Source organism: Geotrypetes seraphini, chromosome 2 (assembly GCF_902459505.1).
Source record: "Geotrypetes seraphini chromosome 2, aGeoSer1.1, whole genome shotgun sequence".
Lineage (NCBI taxonomy): Eukaryota > Metazoa > Chordata > Amphibia > Gymnophiona > Dermophiidae > Geotrypetes > Geotrypetes seraphini.
This window is the reverse complement of record NC_047085.1, coordinates 104,011,125-104,035,236: the sequence shown is the minus strand read 5'-3', so window position 1 is coordinate 104,035,236 and position 24,112 is coordinate 104,011,125. Positions and strand designations below refer to the sequence as shown.

At 45.4% G+C, this 24,112-nt stretch overlaps 1 protein-coding gene across 9 annotated transcripts in view; it reads left to right on the top strand.

The window, feature by feature from the left end:
- Positions 1–24,112, top strand: part of CSPP1 (centrosome and spindle pole associated protein 1) — a 328,816-nt gene that overhangs the window by 148,676 nt on the left and 156,028 nt on the right. For all 9 annotated transcript variants that reach the window (XM_033933355.1, XM_033933359.1, XM_033933354.1 and 6 more), the window contains 2 exons: positions 4,328–4,593; positions 18,689–18,807. In XM_033933355.1, the coding sequence (XP_033789246.1) occupies positions 4,328–4,593; positions 18,689–18,807 (385 nt within the window). The remainder of the gene's footprint in view (positions 1–4,327; positions 4,594–18,688; positions 18,808–24,112) is intronic.

Below are 24,112 nucleotides of genomic sequence, written 5' to 3'. Positions count from 1 at the left end.
ATAAAGATGAAAAAAAATTTGGATTTGTAAAAGTTCCTGATAAGTACTTAGAATTCTATAATTCACATATTAAAGATTTTTGTAACAAAGACATAGGATTCTGTACCATAGTTGTTGCTTCCCATTAGTCGTGAATTTGCAGAAGGGTGTCACTCAAAACTCTGAACTCCTCCTTGTCTGCAGTAGAGAACATCTCCCTCTTCAATTTTTCCTTCTGCAAGCAAACTCAGATATGTTCTGATCTGTTCTGCTTTCTTTTACTTATTTTCAAGTATTTTTGTTGTCTGTTCTCTATTTTCTTGCTTGACTTCGGTGCTTGGAGGACCCCCTTCTCAGGCTTACTGTGCCAGGGAAAGGACTTAGTCCTGCATGTTCAGACTGCTGTTCACGGTCTAATCTCTTGGAGTACTTGTGGAGTTTCTTCACCTGCTGATTTATCAGATGCTTGAGTGCAGGCTTCGGGGCCCCTGTGAAATAGCTCTCTGAGTATCAAGGAGCCGGCTGCAAATATTCTCCCCATAACTGGCAGCCAGAAGATCTCCAGTGGTGGACATAATCCTAGCATTTTCTGAAACAGAAATATTTCCCCTGCAGGCAGGCAAGCTGGGGAAAATTGGGGGTGGGGGGTGGGGTGTCTGAAAAAGACAGATTTGAAGGTTTCTGGGGTTAGTCTGCTTCCTCCACCTCCAAAACCCCTTTTCAACATTTTTTTTTTCCAATTAAGCTCCCATGGGCTGTTTTTGGCATAAATTTTCTGGCAGCAGCCATCTTGGATTTTTCACAATTCATTTTTTCCAAAGTGCTTTTTTTTCTGCCTCAAAATTCATTTTGCCTAGGGATCATCTACAGTAGATGTTCCAGGCTAGTCTAGCCCTGATTCATGCCTTTTTTGTGCAGATTTATCTGCTGAGAAGCGGCTGTGTTCCATGTGCCGCAGGGCATGGGAGGAACGAGTGGGAGTTTGGGCTCAGCTTCTCTTCATTTCTCCAGGGCATTAGACATCAAGAAAACCTGGTCTGCGGGGAAGAGGTCCTGTTCAGAGGCCACACGCAGGGTCCTGTTCAGAGACCACAGGGGGTGAAACACAAGAGAGTGGTGGTGGAGGAGGCCCTACTTCCCCAGTCAGGGGTCTTACAGGGTCCTTGGGGCCTCTGGTGCAAGGCTTTTCCAATTTTGTCAGTTTTTATATGGAAAGTCTACTTAATGGACCTAGGAAACAGTGATCTGCCTGTAAGTGCGCCATCATCACCTCATGGGTATCCATGTCCCAAGTTGGCATCTCTGCCTCATACTACACCAGCTCCTAGTGTCAGTGACCCTTCTGAACAGAACTGGGAGGATTGAAAGTCCTTTTCCATGCCGTTATCCCAAGGTTCCACTGCGTCTGTGGATGATTTGAGGTCCTTTCAGGGAGGTCAGGAGGCAGAGGTGGCTGTCTATTATAGTGGTGATATTTCAGTGCATTGTCTTTTCAAATGAGCTTTCATTTCACATGTCATTTCTGACATCCTCTCTGTATTGAAGCTTGATCCCCAGCAGCCCTCCCCATCTCAGGGTTCTATTATGAGCAGCACTAACACAGACTACCTTTTTCCCTATGTCTTTGCTACACTGCTGTAGTTGTCTGCTCCAGGGCAAGTGGACCCCATTGGGGAGCAAGTGATCAATAAATCATCTGAAACTGGGCACCATTCACTTGATGCTGAAGGAGTTCCAATCCTTCATGACAGGGAAGGCAGGCAGGATGTTTTTCAGACAATGCCACAGAAGTAGTTTATGTAAACAAACAAGAAAGCATGAGAAATGCTCCCCTACGCCTGGAGGTACAGATGTTCCAGTGAACAGAAGTTCACCTACAAGCCCTCTCAGCCGCCCGCGTGGCAGTAGTAGAGAATATTCAGGCCAGATTTCTCAGCAGGCAGACTCTGGATCCAGGGGAGTGGTCTCTGTCCCAGAGGGCATTCACCTTCATTGTGCAGCGCTGGGGAAGACCAGAAATAGATCTCATGGCTGAGAAGCACAGGACTTGATGCCCTCACCCACCAAGCTCCTGCTCTGTGTGTTTCCACCATGGGCCATGGTTGGCTGGATCATCCACAGGATAGCGAATCGCCAGGGGCTGGTGATCTGGTGGCTCTGGACTTGCCCCATCGGCCTTGGTATGCAGATCTGGCATGCCTTCAAAGAGGTGGATCTCTCAGGCTGCCATTCATTCTGGCCACCTCAGCAAAAGTCCAGTTCTATGGAAAATCCAGAGCGCTATGGTCTACGACATGGCTGTTGAGTGCTCGGCTCTAATTCATAAGGATTATTCAGAGGTTGTTGTTAAGATTCTTCTTAGAGCAAAGAAGTCTGACATTTGCAGCTTATGCAAAGACTTGAAAGGCTTTCCAGTTATGGTGTACCAAAGAGCAGGTTGAGCCTGAGAGGGTTCCCATCCTGGTGATTCTAGCATTTTTGCAAGCTGGACTTGAAAAGGGTCTAGTGGTTTCATATTTGAAGGTACACTTAGCTAGCATCTTGTATTTTAGGGCTTGGAGAGGCATGCAGTCATTGGTATCTCACCCAGACCGTCACTCGGTTTTTGAGGGAAACGCTCAGATTGCATCCCCCATTGTGTAAGCCGTTCTGTCTTGAGACCTTAATGTTCTGAAAGGTCTATCTCGGGTTCCATAGGAGCCTGTCCTAGACATGTCCCTCTTGGATCTTATGGTTAAGATCATGTTTTGATTGCCATAGTCTCAGTGAGGTGGATCTCAGAGTTACAGATCCTCTCTTTAAGAGAATCCTACAGAGTTCAAATCCCTCACTGCTCCTTGTGACCCTAGGCAAGTCACTTAAACCCCTCATTGCCCCAGGTATACTAGATAGAGTTTGAGCCCACCGGGACAGATAGGGAAATATGATAAAGTACCTGAATGTAAACCACTTAGGATATAAGTGGTATATAAATAATAAAATAAAAAAGAAAGAAAGAAATCCTCCCTCAGGTTTATGGAGTCCGGTGTTTCTCTGCTGACGATATCTTCCTTTCTGCTGAAGGCTTCTGCCTTCCATTTCAATCAGATTTGTTTACCCACCTTTCACCCTATGGGTTCTGCGAAACAGGACAGAATGTTGCGAAGGCTGGATGTGCGTAGAGTCTTACTTCACTACATGGAGAGGACTAATGCTTCCCAGCAATCCAACCACCTTTTTTGTGCTGACAAGCCATTCAAGATGAGGCAAACCAGTTTCCATGGCTTCAATTGCTGGATGGATTTGCATGGTACTTTTGTCTTCTTACATTGCCTGTGGTAAACAGCCCCCTATCTCAATCGTGGCACTTTTGACTAGAAGTGTGGTTGCTTCCTGGGGTGTTTCACCTGAAGAGATTTTGTAGAGCAGCTACTTGGTCTACTCCTCCACATCTTTACAAGGTTCTACAGAGTGGATGTTGCAGCTCGAGAGGATGCTGCCTTTGAGTCCTCGGTGATGTGGACAGGCTCATCTGCCTGCCCTAGTCTTCTGCCACTGCTTTGGTATGTTAGCTGTGGTACAGAACCCTATGTCTTTGCTACAAAATAGAAGATTAGATTCTTACCCTGCTAATCTTCTTTCTGTTATAAGACATGGATTCTGTATGGCCTGCCCTATGTAGACAAGTTTTAATAAAATTTTGTTATACCACCAAATCAAATTTCAAGGCAGTGTAAATCCAAAAGGTTAAAAAGTACATATATTTATAAATACAAAATACTAAATTTTAGGTGGTCATACAAAGACTTGACAAAACAAACAGACAAATTGGAACAAGAGGGAACTTTGATTCGCCTGATTTCTGCCTCGGATGTTGCCGGTGTCCGTTTTGGGACCTCTTCTCCTGTTTCTAACATTTAGCAGAGAGTAAACTACAGGAACATGAGGGCTCCTATTCCCTTTCTCATTTGGGGGGATTTATATGGCTTCTACTAGTTGCACTTAGCAGGTTGGTTCCTAGCAACTCATGTGCTTAATTTGTTATTCGGTGGTATTTAATTGTTTATTATTTTTTTTCATAAGTTACAGAGCAGACCAGAGTTTTGAGTGATACCCTTCTGCAGATTTGTGACTAATGGGAAGCAACAGCTATGGTACAGAATCCTGTGTCTTAGAAAGAAGATTAGCAAGGTAAGAACCTAATTGTCCATTAATACTGAATTTATAACTTTGATTATTTGTATTCTTGGAAGTATTCTGCACATCAGTTTTGATTTGCAGTGTTAAATTTGATGATTGCAGATTAATTGCTTGCTAAAATTTCAAATAATAGTGAAGTAATATTAACATCTGCCTCATTTTTTGAAAGCCTGACAGACTAAAACATTTAGGAGCAGTAAAGCCCTGGCATCAAGCTCCTTTTCAAAACATTCCCCATCATCCACCAGTACCTGGCTCTGTACCCAGCAATGAAGATGAGACAGCACCTCCTGAAAAGCCCCGAGTAGCTTTTCAGCCCTCTCTACCCGATGGAGCAATACATGGAAGTGGTTTTGGTGCTGGTACTGTCCCAGCTATGAATGAAGAATTCCACAGAGGACTGTCCAGTACCCTTGGAGAAATTGTGGCTCCCAGGTATATACCAGTTTATTCAAGCAGTAATGTAAAAACAGGTGCTTGTGTGAATCAACTTTGCTTCAGCAGTATTCCAGTGCTTGATGACTGTGAATGTGTGTGTGTGTTTGCATTTATACTTAAATCTTACTCTTAAGCAAGACAGATAAAAAATGGATTTCCTGTAGATAGGTGAGAAATTCTAGACCAGGGGTAGGCAATTCTGATCCTCGAGAGCCAGAGCCTGGTCAGGTTTTCAGGATCTCCACCATGAATATGTATGACATGGATTTGCATGCATTGCCTCCTTGAGATGCAACTCTTATCTCATGCATATTTATTGTGGATATCTCGAAAACCTGCTCTGGCTCTCAAGGACCGGAATTACCCACCCCTGTTCTAGACAGATGGATTGTGTCCCAATGGCTATGTGCCATCTGCAGAAGGAATCCACTCTGGAGATTTTTTTCTCTGTGATTCTGCTGTACTTCACTGTGTTCTCTAGCTCCACCTGCAGTTTTTCCCTTTTGCATACATGCCAGCAGGAGTGTGTTCTGCTCTCTCCATTTTATTTTATTCAGTGTGTATTGTCCATCGTTTCAGCATTTCTTGTGCGCGGCGATTCTTCAGCTCTGTCTGCATTAAGATCACACAGACTTGGGTCTACAACTGACAAGGCAGTCCCTTTTCAGCCAGCCTGCATTTGCTTAATTGGAGCTCGGGGCTGTCCCCATCTTTCTCCTGCTGAACAAGGGTTTGAGTGCAGGTTGTTGATCATCCATAGGAGACTCGATGGTGTCTCACAGGGTGCCGGCTGCATCTTCTCATCTCTGATCATCCCAGAACACATCCGTCAGTCCGCAGGGGGTCTGACTGGCAGCCCGAAGATCAACGTCGAAGAGGCATTCCCAGCATGAGGCAGTGATTCTTTGATTCCAGCTACTGTAAGAGAGCTGAGGTAGGCTGCAGCACTTTCACAGGTCACAGTGAGGAAAGGCTGTCGCAATCTATGAGGTGAATTCGGGGAGATTTGAAAATTTAAGTTTTGAAGGTTTCTGCATGCCCACTGTATTCCTCCACCTGAAAAATCCTAAAATTACCATTTTTGAACTTAGTTATATGTGAAAAATATCGCATTTTTGGTGCAAATTTCTTAGCGGAAGCCATCTTGAATTTTTTTGCAATCTTTTTCAAAAGCTTCCTGCTTCTCCAAAACTGAAGTTTTTGCCTCAAAACCTGTTGAGATGGAGTTCTTGGGCTCTCCTAAAGTGAATTATTGCCAGAATTGCAGACATTTACCACCTTGAGCATTATTGCGCCACGAGCCATGAGGCGCAGCCAGGAGAGGCAGCAACGCCAAGCTTAGTGCTTCACATGATTAAGCAGGTGACAAAATGCTGGCTAGCCCAGTTGAGTGGCCTTTTTTATTTGGGGGGGCTTGGCATGGCTGCTAGTTTCGTGTGAACTCTCCGTAGCCTAAGAAACGCAAAATTGTCATCAAAGGGTGATCATGCCCCAGGAGCATGAGGCTTTCTCAGAATTTATGAAACATTTGTGGAATGAGTTCCAAAACAGGCGTTCTTCTCCTGTGCAGTCCTGTTTCGCCTCAGAAACGTTTCTCAGTGGCGTTGCTTCTATGGGCACAATCTCATCTCAGTCAGCTGCTGTTCTTGCACTGCCTGATCTTGATCTGGGAGATCCTTATGATGATGGCCAGCATGCTGACCCCTTATTTACAGGTGCAGCGCTTCTCAGGACAGGGGTCCAGGGACTGTGTGCCAGATCTTCGGATCCCTCTGGAGTTTTAGAACCCAGGGACGATCCTACAGTTCTGTGTTTATTGAAGTCTGCGGCTTTGCTGGATCTTATTTCTGAGTCTTTGCAGGAGTTGAATTTGGTTACTTAGCTGACTCTGTCTACTTCTTCCTCCAGGCTTTGTTGTGTGCATTTGCAGTCTATCTACCCCTGGCACCCTGATATGAGCATTTTAGTCTCAAAGCAGTATGACTCTCTGGAAGGCGCTCTTAAGATAGCAAGGGCCATGTCTCGCTTGTATCCCCAGCAGCTTCTGAGTCAGCCTAGGGTGATTTCTTTGATTGCGCAGCTAACTAAACACACCTCTCTACCCATTGAAGGTGGTGTGGTGCTTAAAGATAAGCAGGACCACTATGTGGACATGATCCTCCAAAGTCTCTTTGATGCAGCTGCTTTAGGCATAAAGGCTACTTTGGTAGCATCCTTTGTCACATGGGCCTCTCTCGGCTGTACACACTGTTGAGTGAGGCTGTGGATCCTCCTCTTCATCGTTTGGCTGCGTCAGATTCTGTTGCTCATGCATTGTATGACTTTATGTGGGTTTTGGTGAAAGTGTCAGCATACTCCATTTTTGCCCGCAGGATACTCTGGATAAGACAATGGGCTGGTGATTCCACTTCCAAAGCTATTTTGGTTAGACTTCCCTTTAGGAGGCAGTTATCATTTGGCAAGGGCCAGGACAACCTCGTGAATTCTAAAGTAGACTGTCGCACTAAGACCCTGCCTGATAGCAGACCCAGAACCTTTAGAGGTTCTGGTCGATCTAATTTTCGTGACTTCTGGTGACCCCCACCATATCACAGGGCAGTCAGAGACACCTGCCTGGAAACTACTGTAGCGCAATAAGTAAAAGCCCTGTGCTCGTCTTCCAGAGGTCATAAGTTCAAATCCCAACTTCGCGCATATATTTGCAAACCGTTTCAATAGCTGAGATTACTGGTGAACGAGGAAAATTCAAAATTCTCAAGTTATTTTTTCTTTAGTAATTTTCAATATAATCTAATTTCTTCTGAATAACATTTTTCTTTAACAACGTCCAATTGAAGATCTTTAACCTGGGAAATTTGTTGCTCATGTCTATGAATAATCTCACCATGTTTTTCCAGGATTCCCCCTTGGTGTTCTACTTTAGAGTTAATAGCAGCATTATCTTTCCTCAAAACTGCCACTGCTTTCTGAAGATTAGAATCCATAATTTCCATTGCCTTCCAAATTTCCTCCATACTCACGACAGGAGGTTTCTCTAACCTTCCATAGATGATCACTTCTCCCCCAGTATTCTTTGCTTCAGTCTCCATGCTGGAGATCGATGTAAAATCTCCGGCTTGATCTTCAACCCCACAGGGTCTCCCAGCCGCTCCTCCAGGGCTACTCGCTTCCGTTTCCTCTACTGGGGACTACTGGGTGTTGCCGGCAGCATAGGACTGGAAATTCCGGGCTGGCTAGGTGCCTGTCTTCCTTCAGGGCTTAACACAGCCCCATTTCCGCTAAGATCCTCCATCAACGGTGGGGGTTCTCCTGTTGCTTACTGCGTCCTTGGAGTTGCAAGCCGAGTCAGACCGTCCAAAGTGGTCTGAACTAACCCCCTCAGTGTTGTGGTCGCTGGAGGCACAGACTGCGTTAAACCTTTCCTCTTTCCCATCGTGTGAGCATATACCACAGGACGGATAAGTTGAAGAAAAGTCAGTTCAAGACCAAATTATCCCTGCAGCTCAGCGTGCACGTCTGCTTTACTTATCTTCCTGGTTCACTTTAACCCTATAACCCCTCTTCTTAAGTCACTATATTTTAGTCCCCTATCTGCTTCTGCATACAGGTCCAGCTTCTCTTATTCATTTAGTAATACCGTATTATCTCATGTATAATACGCACTTATTTTCCATCCAAAGAAAAGTCAAACTCTGGGTGCATATTATACATAGGTATTCACATTGTGATAACTGGGCTGGGTCAGAAGGTGTTTAATTACCTATGGTATTACTTTAACGTTTGTAATTTATAGAATATAATGTCTAGAACTAATCTTGACTCCATAACTTTTATCTTTAACCAGAGTTGATGTTATTTCCTTTAAATAATTTACTTCAGTTTCAACACAAGATATTTGTTCAGCAGAATCATGTTTAATTTATTCTATAGTTTTAGACATATTGTCCATCTTCCCTGAGAGATTGAGTACCATACTGTTGAACCTCTGCAAAGCCTGCCAGGGTCTCTAATGTCACCACCGGAAGGGGGGGGGTGTCAAAATCAGCGATGAACTCGCCGAAACTCCCAAAGTTGGCTGCTCGACCGTCTTTCCCACGGGCACTCCTCCCTCCAGGCTCAGATCCAGGTCTGTGACTTATGCCCCTGGAGTCTCTGCCAGGGCAACCCGTGCTGACATCGGACACAGCGGCGTGCTTTCTTTATTTTATTTCTAGTTTAAAAAAAAAAAATTATTTCTTCCGTTCGGTTGCCGGGGCAAGCCACTCGGCTGCAGCCCAGGGGCTTCGACCTTGCAGCGGCTGTTTTTCCTTCTATGTCCCGGCCAGTGACAGGCTTCAAGAAGTGTAGCTAGTGTCAATGTGCGATTTCTCGCACGGACCCTCACACCAGGTGCCTCAAGTGCCTTGGTCCACAACATCATCCGAAGTCGTGCGAACGCTGTGCTACTCTTCAACCTCGAGCCCTTAAACGTCATTTACTTTCAGTGGAGAAGCTCTTCCAGATGGATTCATCCACTTCTTCGACTCTGAAGCCGACCTTGGTCTCGCCTTCGACCGAGGGCCCTCCTGCCTCCACTGCTTCGACTTCGAGCTTCATCAGACCTTCTTCATTTGCAGCGGCTCTTTCCTCGACAATGTCTGCTATATCTTCCCCTGTATCCTCAGGTCAGATAGCTCAGCAGACAGTTCCACCGGTAGTGCTTAAGTTGCTTAAGACTTCCAAGTCGAAGCACATTTCCACTGCCTCGGTGGAACCTGCAGTCAAGGCAGGTGGTCCAGTTTCAGATGCGGATCCATCTTTTCCAGCTTCTTTCCAGACCATGTTAGAGCAGCATTTTGTTCAGTTCCTCATCAAAATGGGACTGAAGCTAGCTACTCTAATCCAGCCTGGGCATTCTGCAGACTCCTGCAAGGTCGAGCCTCTTCCTATGCCTCAGTCTGAGTTTACACACTCTATGCAGGGAGCAGAGTCTCTGCAAGTGTCTGCTCTGGCATCTAAGCACGTGAAGAAAGGAGCAGATTCTTTGCCAGTGCCTCGGCAGGAATCCTCACACTCCAAACAAGGAGTAGAGTCTTTGGGAGTGCATCGAGGTTCCTCCATCAAGCCTTTGGAGCTTCGATCTACAGCCTCCAGTCCTATCCATTCTTTGGTGGCATCGGCTGCTTCTGTCTCCGGGGCAAAGTCTCCTCAATCTTCGAGATCTGCTTCCAAGCATCGTTCTCACCAACGATCGAGGCCTTCATTGAGGCATCCTTCCAGGCATAGTTCTTCTTCTAAGGAGCGTCCTTCCTCAACTAAGCCTCGCTCTACACCTACTTCTACTAGACCGCCAACTCCTCGTTCGAGGTCTCCACTTCCACGCCTCGAGGACTCAGCGGCTTCCGTAGCCTTGTCCAAGTCTCCCTATTCTTTTGAGGCCTTTTTTCCAGCCGAAGCTTCATCTTCGACCCAGGCTGCCTCGACGACCTCGAGTCCTTCTCGAGGCAAAGCATTACCGGATCAGCTATCTTTCTCCTTTTTTCTTCGTCAGATGGCTGTGGACTTGGACCTTCAACTGGATGCTAGTTCCAAATACTCTAAGAGTATCTTGAAGTCATGTATTTTCATCAACCTTTGGCAGAGTCACTTAAGCTTCCTATTCACAAGCTTTTGTCTCAAACTTTTACCAGATGCCTGGAGACTCCTTATGCAATTCCAGCTGTTCCATGAAAATTGGACTCCAGATATAAAACTCTCCATTGTAAAGGATTTGAGAATTCACAGTTATCTCATCAATCCCTACTTGTGGAGTCTTATTTAAAAAAAGATACCATCCTTCCAAGGTTTATGCTACAGTTCCTCCTGGTAGAGAAGAGAAAACTATGGACAAATTTGGACGTCGCATCTATCAAAATGCCATGATGTCCTCAATTATAATTTCCATTTTGTCACCTATTTTGAGTTCCTCGTTGCTCTTTTGCCTAAATTTCTTACTTATTTAGACACTCAAAAGCACTTTGAATTTCAGAAGTCATCGCTTCTGTATCACAACTCAGATTACATCTACTTCAGTCGTTTTATGATGCCTTTGAGTTGTCTGCCCAGGCGGCTGCTTGTTCTGTAGCAATGCATCGCTTTGCCTGGCTTCGTACTATTGACATAGATCCTAATCTTCAGGACCGCTTGGCTAATATTCCTTGTGCAGGCAATGACCTCTTCGGTGAATCTATCGAGGCAGCCACCAAGAAATTGTCTGAACATGAAAAATCCTTTGCTTCTATTGTCAGACCTAAGCCAAAGCCATCTCCTGCCAAGTCTACACGTCCTCCTCCCATTTACCAGAGGCGTTTAACTCCGAGGACAGATTCTTACACTCGCCCTCCTCCTAAGAAACAGCAGCCTCAGAAGCAACAAAAATCTCAACCTTCTGTTGCACCTAAGGCTTCACAGCCTTTTTGACTGTTTAAAACAGAGCATAATCTCCACTCTTCTGTCTCTGACTTCTCTTCCCCCTATAGGAGGTCGTCTCCATCCTTTTTACCATCGATGGATGACAATTACATCCGACCTCTGGGTGCTGTCCATCATCTGCAAGGATATTCTCTTAATTTCACTCAGATTCCACCAGAACTTCTTCCAAGAGAGTATCCTTCCAGTCCATCCCAGACTGCCCTTTTTCTTCAGGAAGCTTAACCTCTGCTTCATCTCCATGCCATCGAACCAGTTCCTTTTGAACAGCAGAATAGGGGGTTTTACTCCCGTTACTTCCTTGTTCTGAAGAAGACGGGCGATCTGCGGCCCATTCTGGATCTCAGGTCTCTCAACAAATTTTTAGTCAAAGAAAAATTTTGACTGTTGTCCCTGGCATCTCTATCCCTTTTAGAGCAGAACGACTGGTTATGCTCTCTGGATCTCAAGGAGGCCTACACTCATATTCCCATTAATCCGGCCTCCCGCCAATATCTCAGATTTCGGGTGGGGAATCTGCATTTTCAATACAGAGTGCTACCCTTTGGCTTTGCTTCCTCCCCCAGAGTGTTCACCAAGTGCCTGGTAGTGGTAGCAGCAGCTCTAAGGAACCATGGTCTTCAGGTATTTCCATACCTAGACAACTGGCTCATCAAAGATTCCACATATCAGGGGGTTATTGTAGCAACCCAACGGACTACGTGGTTCCTACAAAGTTTGAGATTCAAAATCAACTTTCCCAAATCCCAACTTCAACCCTCACAGAATCTACAATTCATCAGAATGATCTGGATACTATCCAACGCGGAGCATTCCTTCCACAACAACGTCTGGATGCTCTCCTTCAACTCTGTCATACAGTGTCTTCCCGCTCTTCCATCTCAGCGAGACACATGATGGTACTACTAGGTCACATGGCCTCCACAGTACACGTGACTCCTTTTGCCAGCCTTCACCTCAGAATTCCTCAGTGGACCCTGGCTTCTCAATGGACGCAGGTTTGCGGCCCACTTTCTCAACACATAACAATCACTTCTTCTTTGAAGCAGTCTCTCCATTGGTGGATGCTCTCTTCCAATCTCTCCAGAGGCTTGCTGTTTCAACCGCTCCTTCATCAGAAGGTCCTCACGACAGATTCTTCGACCTATGCTTGGGGCGCTTATCTTGATGGTTTCCATACACAAGGCCACTGGACCAGTATGGATCGTCAATGTCACATCAATCTGCTGGAACTCGGAGCGATTTTCAAGGCTCTCAACGCTCTTCAGCATCTTCTTCACGGCCAAGTAGTCCTCATTCGGACGGACAACCAAGTTGCCATGTATTATGTCAACAAACAGGGAGGGACGGGATCTGCCTCCCTTTGCCAAGAAACTCTGAAGGTTTGGGACTGGGCAATCCGCCACAACACCTTCCTCAAAGCTGTCTACATCCAAGGGGCGAAAAATTGCTTGGCGGACAACTTGAGTCATCTTCTGCAACCTCACGAATGGACTCTCCATTCCTCGCTTCTTCATCACATTTTTTCACAGTGGGGAACGCCTCAGTTAGACCTCTTTGCAGCTCCCCACAACCACAAACTGCCTCAGTTCTGCTCCAGAATATACTCTCCTCATCGCCTCGAGGCAGATGCTTTTCTTCTGGAATGGACAAATCTCTTCTTCTATGCATTTCCTCCATTCCCTCTCATACTCAAGACTCTGGTCAAGTTGAAGAACGATCATGCCACCATGATTCTGATTGCTCCTCGGTGGCCGAGACAACCCTTCTACTTCAACTCAGCAGCAGGGAGCCATACCTTCTACCAGTTTTTCCATCTCTGCTTCCACAGAGTCAGGGATCTCTGCTTCATCCCAACCTGCAGTCTCTACACCTGACAGCTTGGTACCTCTCAACATGACTCCTCTTCAGTTTTCCCAACCTGTCAGACATTTTAGAGGCTTCTAGGAAACCTACCACTAGACAATGCTATCACCAAAAATGGACTAGATTTCCTATGTGGTGTTTTTCTCATGATAAGGAGCCTCGACATTCCTCCTTATCTTCTGTTTTAGATTACCTTTTGCACTTATCTACTTCTGGCCTCAAGTCTATATCGATCCGAGTCCATCTCAGTGTAATTGCAGCTTTCCATCAGCCTATTGAAGGGAAACCCCTCTCCGCTCATCCGGTGGTTTCCAGATTCATGAAAGGACTTTAATGTCAACCCTCCTCTCAAACCGCCTCCTGTGGTTTGGGACCTCAATGTTGTTCTTGCTCAATTGATGAAGCCTCCATTTGTACCAACGTCTACGGCTCATCTGAAGTATCTCACTTGGAAAGTATCCAAATTTTTATAGGTACCATCAGGCCTATATTCTGCGTCAAGGTATGTATTGGATCCTCCCAGAGCCCATTGACAATATTCCAGATTGGTTCTGGTTAGAATGGAGGCTCATGTTTCCTTTACGTCTTAGTCGTTTTATTAGTATTCAAATGCCAAGGTTATATAAAGAACATAAAATATTTGTTGATACCTGGAAAACTTTAAGGTATATAAGTAGTCTAACTCCTATTCCAAAAAATAAATCAACAACTCAAACAATTTGGCTAAACCCCAAGATCAAGGTTGGCGGTTTTAAAATCATCTGGAAACATTGGATGATGGCTGGAATTCGTAATTTAGAGGATGTGATAAACAAAGGTAAACTTCTTGAGTTTTCACAATTGCAACATAAATTTGGTTTAAATAAATCGCAATATTTTAGGTGGTTGCAATTGAAGCAGGCTATTCAGGCGGGTTTCCCTGAATGGAAAAATCTTAATAATTATCATAGCCTGGAATTCTTATGTTTTCAGATGGATTCTATGGGTCACCAGGCCGCAATGTGGTATAAATTAATATCTGGATTTGTAAATAAACAAAAACATGGTCTTAGAGACATTTGGAGCATTGAGATTAAGCATCAGATTACTGCATCTCAATGGCCACGTCTTTGGTCTTGGAAGTTAAGATGTACAGTTTCAGCATCTATGAGACAAACATGTTTTTTTCTATTGCATAGAGCTTCTTGGACCCCTGTTTGTTTACAAAAACTTGATAGCTCTAAGTCTAATAAATGCTGGCACTGTCATCTTGAGGCAGGGACATTAGATCATCTTTTATTCTATTGTCCATTCATATTATTATTTTGGAAATCAATTTGGCTTCAGATAAATAGGATGTTGGAGAATCCGGTAGCCTTGACATATGATACGATTTTATTTGGCACAGCAATGAGAACACATAGTCAAATTTCTTCAAATAACAACAAACTTTTATTTATATTAACTGGAATAGCAGTTCAACAAATAACATACAATTGGAAAAGTTATGACAGGTTAAATTATAACTTTTGGTGGAATTCAGTATGCCATATGTATAAAATAGAACGTACATTTGCAACACAAAAAGGTTATATAGATAAGTTTAAGAAGATTTGGGGACCATTAATAGATTTTTGCAATGAATGATACAATTTTCCCATAATAAGATATTAATAAGAGGGGGGGTGGGTGGGAGGGTTTATTTTATTCATCTTATAATATAAATAATTTATCAATATATCTTGTTGTATTATATGCAGTTGCCAAAGGAAGGGGAGGGGATGGGTTTATAATTGATAAATAGTTGGTATACTTATTAAATATTATAAACTGTTTCAAGATTATAGTAAAAGATTATATAATGATACGTTATATATATAGTAATGTATGAAGGAATATCAAGTGTGTACGTAATGAAATTGTATAAATTTAAGTGGTACACTTGTTGTTATATGAAAAATGAATAAAAAACTGAAAAAAGCTCACTTGGAAAGTGGTGTTTCTCATTGCCTTCACTTCTGCTCGAAGAGTCAGTGAGCTGCAAGCTTTAGTTGCTGATCCACCTTTCACTGTGTTCCATCATGACAAGGTGGTCCTCCGTACTCATCCTAAATTCCTCCCTAAAGTGGTTTCAGAATTTCATTTCAACCAATCCATTGTTCTTCTAGTGTTCTTTCCAAAGCCTCATTCTCATCCTGGAGAATCAGCTCTTCATACTCTGGACTGTAAACGTGCTTTGGCCTTCTATTTGGAACGCACCAAATCACACAGAACTGCTCCTCAACTTTTTGTCTCCTTCGATCCAAACTAGTTGGGACATCCGATATCTAAGTGTACCATCTCCAACTGGATGGCTGCTTGTATCTCCTTCTGCTATGCCCAGGCTGGATTACCCCTACACACTAGGGTCACAGCCCATAAATTCAGAGCAATGACAGCTTCAGTAGCTTTCCTCAGATCTACACCTATTGAGGAAATTTGCAAGGCTTTTACTTGGTCCTCAGTTCATACTTTCACTTCTCACTATTGTCTGGATGTTTTCTCCAGACGGGATGGCCAGTTTGGCCAGACAGTATTACAAAATTTATTCTCCTAAATTGCCAACTCTCCCACCATCCCATTCTGGTTAGCTTGGAGTTCACCCATATTTGAGAATAGGCTGCCTGCTTGTCCTGGGATAAAGCACAGTTATGTACCGTAACAGGTGTTATCCAGGAACAGCAGGCAGCTATTTTCACAACCCACCCACCACCCCTGGTTGGCTTTCTCTGCTAGCTATCTGAACTGAGGAGACGCGCCATACGCTGGATGGGAAGGCACTTGCGCGGTGCGGTCGACTCGAAACTTCTAGTTTCTACAAGCAAGTCTGCTAGCGAGGCTTCCGCATCCGGGCTCCGTTGATGACATCATCCATATGTGAGAATAGCTGCCTGCTGTCCCTGGATAACGCCTGTTACGGTAAGTAACTGTGCTTTCTTGTGTTGTATGCCTTTGATTGGGGGGGGGCTGTTCTCCTTGCACCTGTGTTTTCCATGGTCTGGATGTGGTGTTCTTGGTTAGGCAATTGTTTTGATAGGTTGGTCCTTCACCATTCAGGACTTTGAATAGGGTGCAGTAGAATTTGTAGTGTATACATGCTTGTACAGGGAGCCAGTGCGAGACTTGGAATGCACTGGTAATGTGGTAGTATTTTTTCAGCTAGTATATCCGTCTGAGAGCTGTATTTTGCACTGTTTGTAATTGTTTTATCATGTTGGAAGTGCATAGCAGGTATAGAATATTACAGTAGTCTAGGAGGCCCATGACTTAAGGACTGGACCAGGAGTCTGAATTGTTTTTTGTCAAAGTATTTTTGGATTTGTCTTAGGTTGTGCATGACAGCAAAGACTTTCTGGACTGTTTGTTAATTTGGAGCTGCATGGAGCAGCCTTTGTCTATCTTCATTCCCAGCAGTTTTAGGTTGGGTTGCTTAGGGTAAGTGATGGAGTTTATTTCTAGGTTTGTTATGGTTGGGTTTTTTGGTTTTTTTTCGAGAAGTAGGAATTTAGTTTTGTCTTGGTTCAGCTTTAGTTTGTGGTCTATCATCCATTGTGATGCTGTTTCTAGTGTTATGTGTAGCATGTTGGTTGATCGAAAGGAAGGAGGATGGTGAAGAGGATGGTGATATCTGCGTAGCTGTATGAAGTTATGCCTAGTTTGTCCAAGCAAGTACCGCATGTGGCTATGTAGAGATTGATGAGTGTTGGAAATAGAGGAGAGCCTTGGGGGAATTTAAAGGGGTTAGTCCAAGATTCTGATATCCTTTGAACCAAGTGTAAACCCTACCTGTGATTCCTATTGCTTCCAGTGTTTGTAGCAGGCTGTCATGATCTACCAGGTCCAATGCTGCATTGAGATTGAATTGTATGACTAGCATTTTTTGCCTTTGCTCAGATGTTGTCTGGCTGTGTTTAGGAGAGAGCCTAGGACCTTGGACTCTTCTAACTCTTCTTAATGCATCTTGTTGGAGCCAGTGCCGGTCCTTTTGCTCCCCGGCCTCTGATAGTATAATGGTGAACCTGTGACAGGGTGAAGTTCCTGTCACTGACCAGCAGGGAGAGTCTGAGCAGTGTAAAGGAGGAGCTAATTTGCATAAGATCCTGCAAAGGATACTGGGAGCTGTCTACTCACCCTGTGTGTTGCTAAAAAGAAAGTTCCAGAGCAAAGAGCTGAGAAAAGCAGAAGCTCCTTTGGGAGTCAAGTGACCCACAAGGGGAGGAATGCTGGCTTTGGCCTAATGCTTTGTAAGCCTAATAGACTGCCCTGTCCGGTAGAGCTTGGAGTTCAGAGGGGACTCATGCTTGACAACCGGCAGAGGTCCTGGTGGAGCAGCTGAGGGACCAGAAGAGTCCTCAGGACTGGAAGGAGGAGTAGCCAGAGGGTCCGTTAGAGCTTGAAGTGACCATCGAAGCCTCATGTTTGACGACTGGCAGTGGGACCGGTGAAGTATCCAGGACCCAAGAGGCAGGGGAGCAGAGGGACTGGCGGTGGCCCCACAAGATGCAGCAAGAATATTTAGAGTCCAAGGTCCTAGACTGAAGGGGACTGGTGAGTGACTGGCAGGCCCGGTAGTGACTGTCAGAGTGACCGGTAATGGTACCGGGCACTGTCAGAAGACCCTGTAGGAAACAGCCTGAAGACTCTGAGAGCATTTTCCAAAGGTGACTGGTGGAGGGATCCACGAGGCTGGTGGCAACCAACGGAGAGAGCAGTAATGGTACTGGAAGCTGCCAGAAGACCTGGAGGGCCAATGAGAGTCAGGGAGGACCCGGTGGTGACCAGGAAGAATTGGCGGGACCTGGTTAGGTGTTTTGACAGAATGCATTTTAACCGAATGAGTGTTGTTGTTTTAGGAAAGCCCAGTAGAGGAAAGAAGCCCAGAAGTACCTGGGGACAGATGGTGTGATGGGTAATGATCGCTCGGCCCGATCACAGAACCTCACTTCCAAAACTGTTGACTAGATTGACACATTTAAAATAACTGACCCAATGTAGCCCCCCTGCATACCACATAATACATCAGAGATTTCAATTTATTACCTTTATAAGTGGATTAATACAGTTACCATTTTACTCATGATGGTATAGAAAACAACTATTACTTTTTATCTTGTGAATGATTAGGTCTTATTTTTTTCTTTGTTCCTAAAAAAAAAAAAGAGTATATGTAATATTGCCTGTTGCTGTTTGGTGGCATTGCCTCTGCTGTTTTGGTTTTTTTATCGTATGTAACTGAGTATGATGCTTATGTGTATGAATATTTTGTGACAGAAAATGTTGAGAATCATTGGTAAGACATTAAGGGCTCCTTTTACAAAGCCGTGCTAGGGCTTTAATGCGCGGAATAGCGTGCGCTAAATTGCCGCACACGCTAGCCGCTACCTCCTCCTTTGGAGCAGGCGGTAGATTTCCGGCTTGCGCGTGCTAATCCGGTGCGTGCGTTAAAACCACTAGCGCGGCTTTGTAAAAGGAGACCTAAGTCTACTTCAGCATTATTGCATAGGGCATATTTTTGTAAAAGGCATAGTATTGTAGTTCTAAACTATTGGGAGCATTACAGATTAAGAGGGAATGAAAAAAAAGAACTTTATCAGGCTATTTCTGTTGCCATCCCAAGGGCTTTCTATGGAAACTTTCTGTCGTGTTTAGTAAATTTCTGTCTAATTGTGTTGGGGTTGCAGGTTCTTCCCAATTGATTTGAAATTTGTTTTTAAGAGAACGTAACTTGAGTAAAGAATGTTCTGTCCCTCTATTAATGCAGGGTTACGGCGCTTCCTCCACCTCCCGTTCCTGTTCTGTCTGAAAGCTACCGAACACCTTATGATGATGCCTATTATTTCTATGGAGCTAGGAACCCTTTGGACCCTAGCCTTGCATACTGTAAGTTAATTGTTTTATATTCCAAATACATTGGCCAGGTGTTAACTAATGTTTAAATATAGAGTAAGGAAAGCCAACTGACACTGAACTTTGGTAATATACTGAGCAGTAGAGAGCCATCTTGGAAGTTCCTCTTGTATATAGTTAAACATACATTTGTGTGATTTCTTTTTCAATTTTGCCAAGCTCAATATCCATTTGGAACCAGGAGGATATTACTGTGATGGGTCTCTCGCTATTGAAGAATATTCCAATTTCATAATGTTGAGTTAAAAATAGAAGAAGCTCAGAATGGGTTACAGTAGGACATTCACAAATTAAGTTTAAGGTCAAGACTGGTTACAAATAAGGAGCACATAGAAGGAAGCTTATTTAGAGGAGTCTGCCTTGAGGATGGAGGCCTCAAAATTGAGATTAAAAAAAAAAGCTTCAGGTTGATAAGCATCTCTATTTTTTTGGTTACTTCTGTCTCTCTGATTATTGTTTCTTACATGGTCTACAGGAAGGGGTAAAACTCGGACCTCGCATGTCTCAACTGCATGTCCTTAAAAATCTTAATTTATTGACCGCCGAGGTTTCAGATTTCATGTCTACAGGTCCACTTTTTAGCCCCTCATTCCACCGCTGTAACTGTTGCCGTTTCCAGATCAGCAGGGCCCAAGACAGCTGCCTTAACCTCTAGGCTATCTTCTTAGCTTGTAAAATAATGAAGTTTTGCCACTTTTAGTCTCAGCATAGGTTATGGCTCTGACACTTTAGCTCTGATGGACCCTAATACTTCTCCCTCCCTAGGCTGAGACTAAAAGTAGTGCGGACCTTGCAGCAAAAGTTTTGCCACTTTTAGTCTCAGCATAGGGAGGGAGAAGTATTAGGATCCATCAAAGCTAAAGTGTCAGAGCCATAACCTATGCTGAGACTAAAAGTGGCAAAATTTCATTAATTTACAAGCTAAGAAGATAGCCTAGAGGTTAAAGCAGCTTTCTTGGGCCCTGCTGATCTGGGTTCAAGACCTGGTTGAACCAAGCAAAAATACATTTTCCTGCCGCAGACCTCCCTAAGCTGAAGTGTTTCCTCAAATTAATTATTATTAATAAGACTGTCAGCACAGATCCGTGGGGTCAGAAATGGCAACAGTTACAGCGATTGAATGAGGGGCTAAAATGCAGACCTGCAGACGTGAAATCTGAAACCTCAGCTGTCAATAAATGAAGATTTTTAAGGACGAGCAGTTAAAATCCATGAGGTCTGCGAGGTCCGCGTTTTACCCCTTCTCAATACTGGTTACTGATTGTTGACTACTAATATACCTTTTCTTATATATCCTGTGTTGTCTTGATTAGTTCATTGCTTTTAGGTTTTCTTCTTAGAATGGATATGTTTTTCAATTTTAAGCCACCTTAATACTGTATATATTTTTGTGTGAAAGGCGGTATATAAAATTTTATGAAATAAAATAAGAGCCATCCACTCTGCCCCCCCCCCCCCAGATGACTGCTATGCAGTGTGGAAAGCAGTAAAGCCAGGAGATAAAATGTTGAGAAAGATGAAGCTCTTCACCAGGCTGCAACCAGGACTCTATAAGACCAAATACTTGAGGAGAGGAGATCATAGATTGTAGGTCTATTATACTGTAGTATGACAGGAGTTTTTATTTCTACTATCTTTTGCAGATAATTATACTGAGTGGTAGTTGATCTGGCATTGTCTAGGTCTCTTGCTGCACATATTCAAGTTTTATTTTCTGCAGAGATTCTCCTCCACTTCCACACAAGTCCAGATCTTCTGTCCAATATTCATGACTCCATTAAGTTGCTGCTGTTCTAATTACAAGCTAGTACAGTAAACCCCCGTGAATTCCCAGTTCGCGAATCGCGGACTCAGTAATTTGCGGTATTTTCCAACCGCCTCTTCCTGGTACTAAAGTCAGGCTACACCACTACACCAATCAGGAGCTGCTTTGACACGCTATCTGGCATGTCAAAGCAGCTCCTGATTGTTGTAGCCTGACTTCTAGTACCAGGAAGAGGCGGTCGGAAAATACTGAGAATGATTTTCAGCACCTGCCGGTACCCCAGCTGCCCTCTCTTGCCTTCGATCAGCTCCTAAACTGCATTTGCGGTTTGTTGAAATTTGCAGGTGTTCCTGGAATGGAACCCCTGTGAATTTTGGGGGAGTACTGTAGTTTAATTTTACCATTATGGTCGCTCTAGTTTTTGCTGTGGTGGTGTTTTCAGGTGAACATTATAGCTTTTTTTATCCCAGGACAAGCAGGCAGCATATTCTTAACACATGGGTGACGTCACCGACGGAGCCCTCGGTACGGACCTTTTAACTAGAAGTTTCTAGTTGGCCGCACCGCGCGTGCGCGAGTGCCTTCCCGCCCGACGAAGGAGTGCGTGGTCCCCAGTTTCTTCGTTTCCGCGGAGCGAAGAAGACGCGTGTATTTTTTCAACGGCCGTTGAAATCACTTTTTGCCTTCCCGCTCGCGCTTTTGTTATATATTTTTCTTCCTCTACCTTCGGGTTTCCTTTTTCTTTCAATTGCAAAAAAAAAAAAAAAAAAAAAACTTTGATTTTTATTGTTTCTTTCGTTTTTGCCCCGGCGGGGCCTGTTGCCATTATACAGGCCTCGGACTTCGATTTTGCGGAGGCTATCTTCCCCTTCATGCCCCCGCAGGTCGGTTTTAAGAAGTGCCAGCGGTGTGCACGCCCGATCTCCGTTTCTGACCCACACAATTGGTGTTTGCAGTGCCTGGGTCCGGAGCATCGGGCAGATTCCTGCACCCGCTGTGCCACTTTACAAAAACGTACACTTAAAAACCGAAGAATCCAGCAAACCCTGCTCTTCGGCTCCGAGTCGGCGATGGATTCATCACCCTCAACAGCGGTACCGCAGAAATCGGCACCGTCCAGCTCGACACCGACCGATCCCGCATCGGCGCCACTGGCGCCAGGTAAGCCGGCTAAGAAGCCTTCCTCTTCCCTCGAGCGCCCTCCAGCTACGGTGACGACACCGTCCATACCGGCATCGCACCGGTCCCGTAAACGCTCCGCCCCGATAACGGTGAGTGCCTCGTCATCGGCCTCCTCATCGCCGGGGCGTGGAGCGGCATCCAAGGAACCGAAGAAAAAGAAAGCGGTTCCGATGCCACCCCTGGATGACCGTATCTCGGCCATTCTGCAAACTCAGCTTCAGGAGCAGTTGAAGAAACAGCTTGAACAACTGCTACCCTCTATCCTGGCACCGCTCCTTCCGGTACCAGACCGGCCCGAGCCCCGCACCGAGCCCCCGGTGTCCACTCCTTCGGTACCGGTAAACACCTCGATGCCGATCCTTTCGGCCCAACAACTTCCTGATGATCCTGTGGTTCATTCTCAACCCACAGTGGATCCTGCTCGGCACCAGGCGGTACGGCACTCTTCTCGGGACCGAGAACGACGCCGATCGTCCTCCCCTGGTGCCGTTTCGGTGCGCTCTGGTAAATCTTTGTCCAAGACTCGCCACACCGCACCCTCCACCCCGGTGTCCCGACACGCACCAGAGGTCAGGGATCCTGATTTATGGGAGGAGACTCCTCTCGGTACCGAGGAGGATCCCTCCTCATCTGATGAGGAACCATCGGCACCTGATGCCACCTCTAAACCTGAGCAGTCCTCTTTTTCTAAATTTCTGAGGGAAATGTCTGCTGCTCTGTCACTTCCCCTTGAATCTGACTCCAAAAAGTCCCAAGCCTTTTTAGAAGCCTTAGACTTTGAGCAACCTCCTAAAGAGTTCCTCAAACTTCCCGTACATGACATCTTACGGGAGACATTCTACAAAAACTTGGAAAATCCCCTCACGGTACCGGGAGCTCCCCGTAAACTGGACAACCTTTACCGTGTCATCCCTATTCCAGGATTCGACAAATCTCAATTGCCCCATGAGTCCCTTCTGGTGGAATCCACCTTAAAAAAGACTCAGGGCTCCAGTGTCTATGCCTCTACCCCTCCTGGCAGAGAAGGTAAGACCATGGACAAGTTTGGCAAGAGGCTTTACCAAAATGCCATGCTTGCCAACAGGGCAAACAACTATTCCTTCCATTTTTCCTTTTATCTCAAACACTTGGTCCAACAGCTGTCTGCCCTCCAGAAGTACCTACCTGAGCGCAAGGTCCCGCTATTCCAGCAGCACATATCTGGCCTTCTCCAAATGCGCAAGTATATGGTCCGCTCGATATACGACTCCTTCGAGCTCACCTCTCGGGCCTCTGCCATGGCTGTAGCCATGCGTCGCTTGGCCTGGCTCAGAGTCTCCGACCTGGACATCAACCACCAGGACCGCCTGGCCAACGCCCCCTGTCTCGGGGATGAGCTTTTTGGAGAGTCACTGGATTCCACCACCCAGAAACTCTCCGCCCATGAGACCAGGTGGGACACCCTGATCAAGCCGAAAAAGAAGGCTCCGCCTGCTCGACCCTATCGGCCTCAATCATCTTACCAGCGGAGGTTCTCAGCCAGGCCACTCAATCCACCTCCCCAACAATCTCGGCGACCCCGTCAACAGCAGCACCATGCCCAGGCTCGGTCTCAGGCCACTCAACCCTCCAAGCCTCCTCAGCCTGCTAAACAATCTCAGCCCTTTTGACTCTTCTCTCCAGGGCATAGCCAGTCATCCACCCTCGCTGCCTCTTCCACAGCCTATCGGGGGTCGTCTCACCATTTTCTCAAGCCGTTGGGAAGTCATCACGTCGGACCAGTGGGTCCTCAACATCATCCGCCACGGCTACTCTCTCAACTTCCAGACTCTGCCTCCGGACAACCTTCCCGTAGAGTCTGCTTCAAACTCATCTCAAACCCCCCCTCCTCCTGAGGGAGGTTCAATCCCTCCTCCTTCTCAATGCCATCGAAGAAGTACCTCCAGATCAAAGGGGGCAGGGATTCTACTCCCGCTACTTCCTGGTACCCAAAAAGACGGGAGACCTCCGTCCCATTCTCGATCTCAGGGACCTCAACAAGTGTCTGGTCAAGGAGAAGTTCAGAATGCTCTCCCTTGCCACGCTCTACCCTCTTCTTTCTCAACACGACTGGCTATGTTCCCTGGACCTCAAAGAGGCCTACACTCACATCTCCATCAATCAACATTCTCGCCGCTACCTGCGGTTCCAGGTACTGCACCACCACTATCAGTACAAGGTGCTACCGTTCGGCCTCGCCTCCTCACCCAGGGTCTTCACCAAGTGCCTTATAGTGGTAGCGGCCTTCCTCAGGTCTCACAACCTCCAGGTGTTCCCCTATTTGGACGATTGGTTGGTGAAAGCACCTACGTC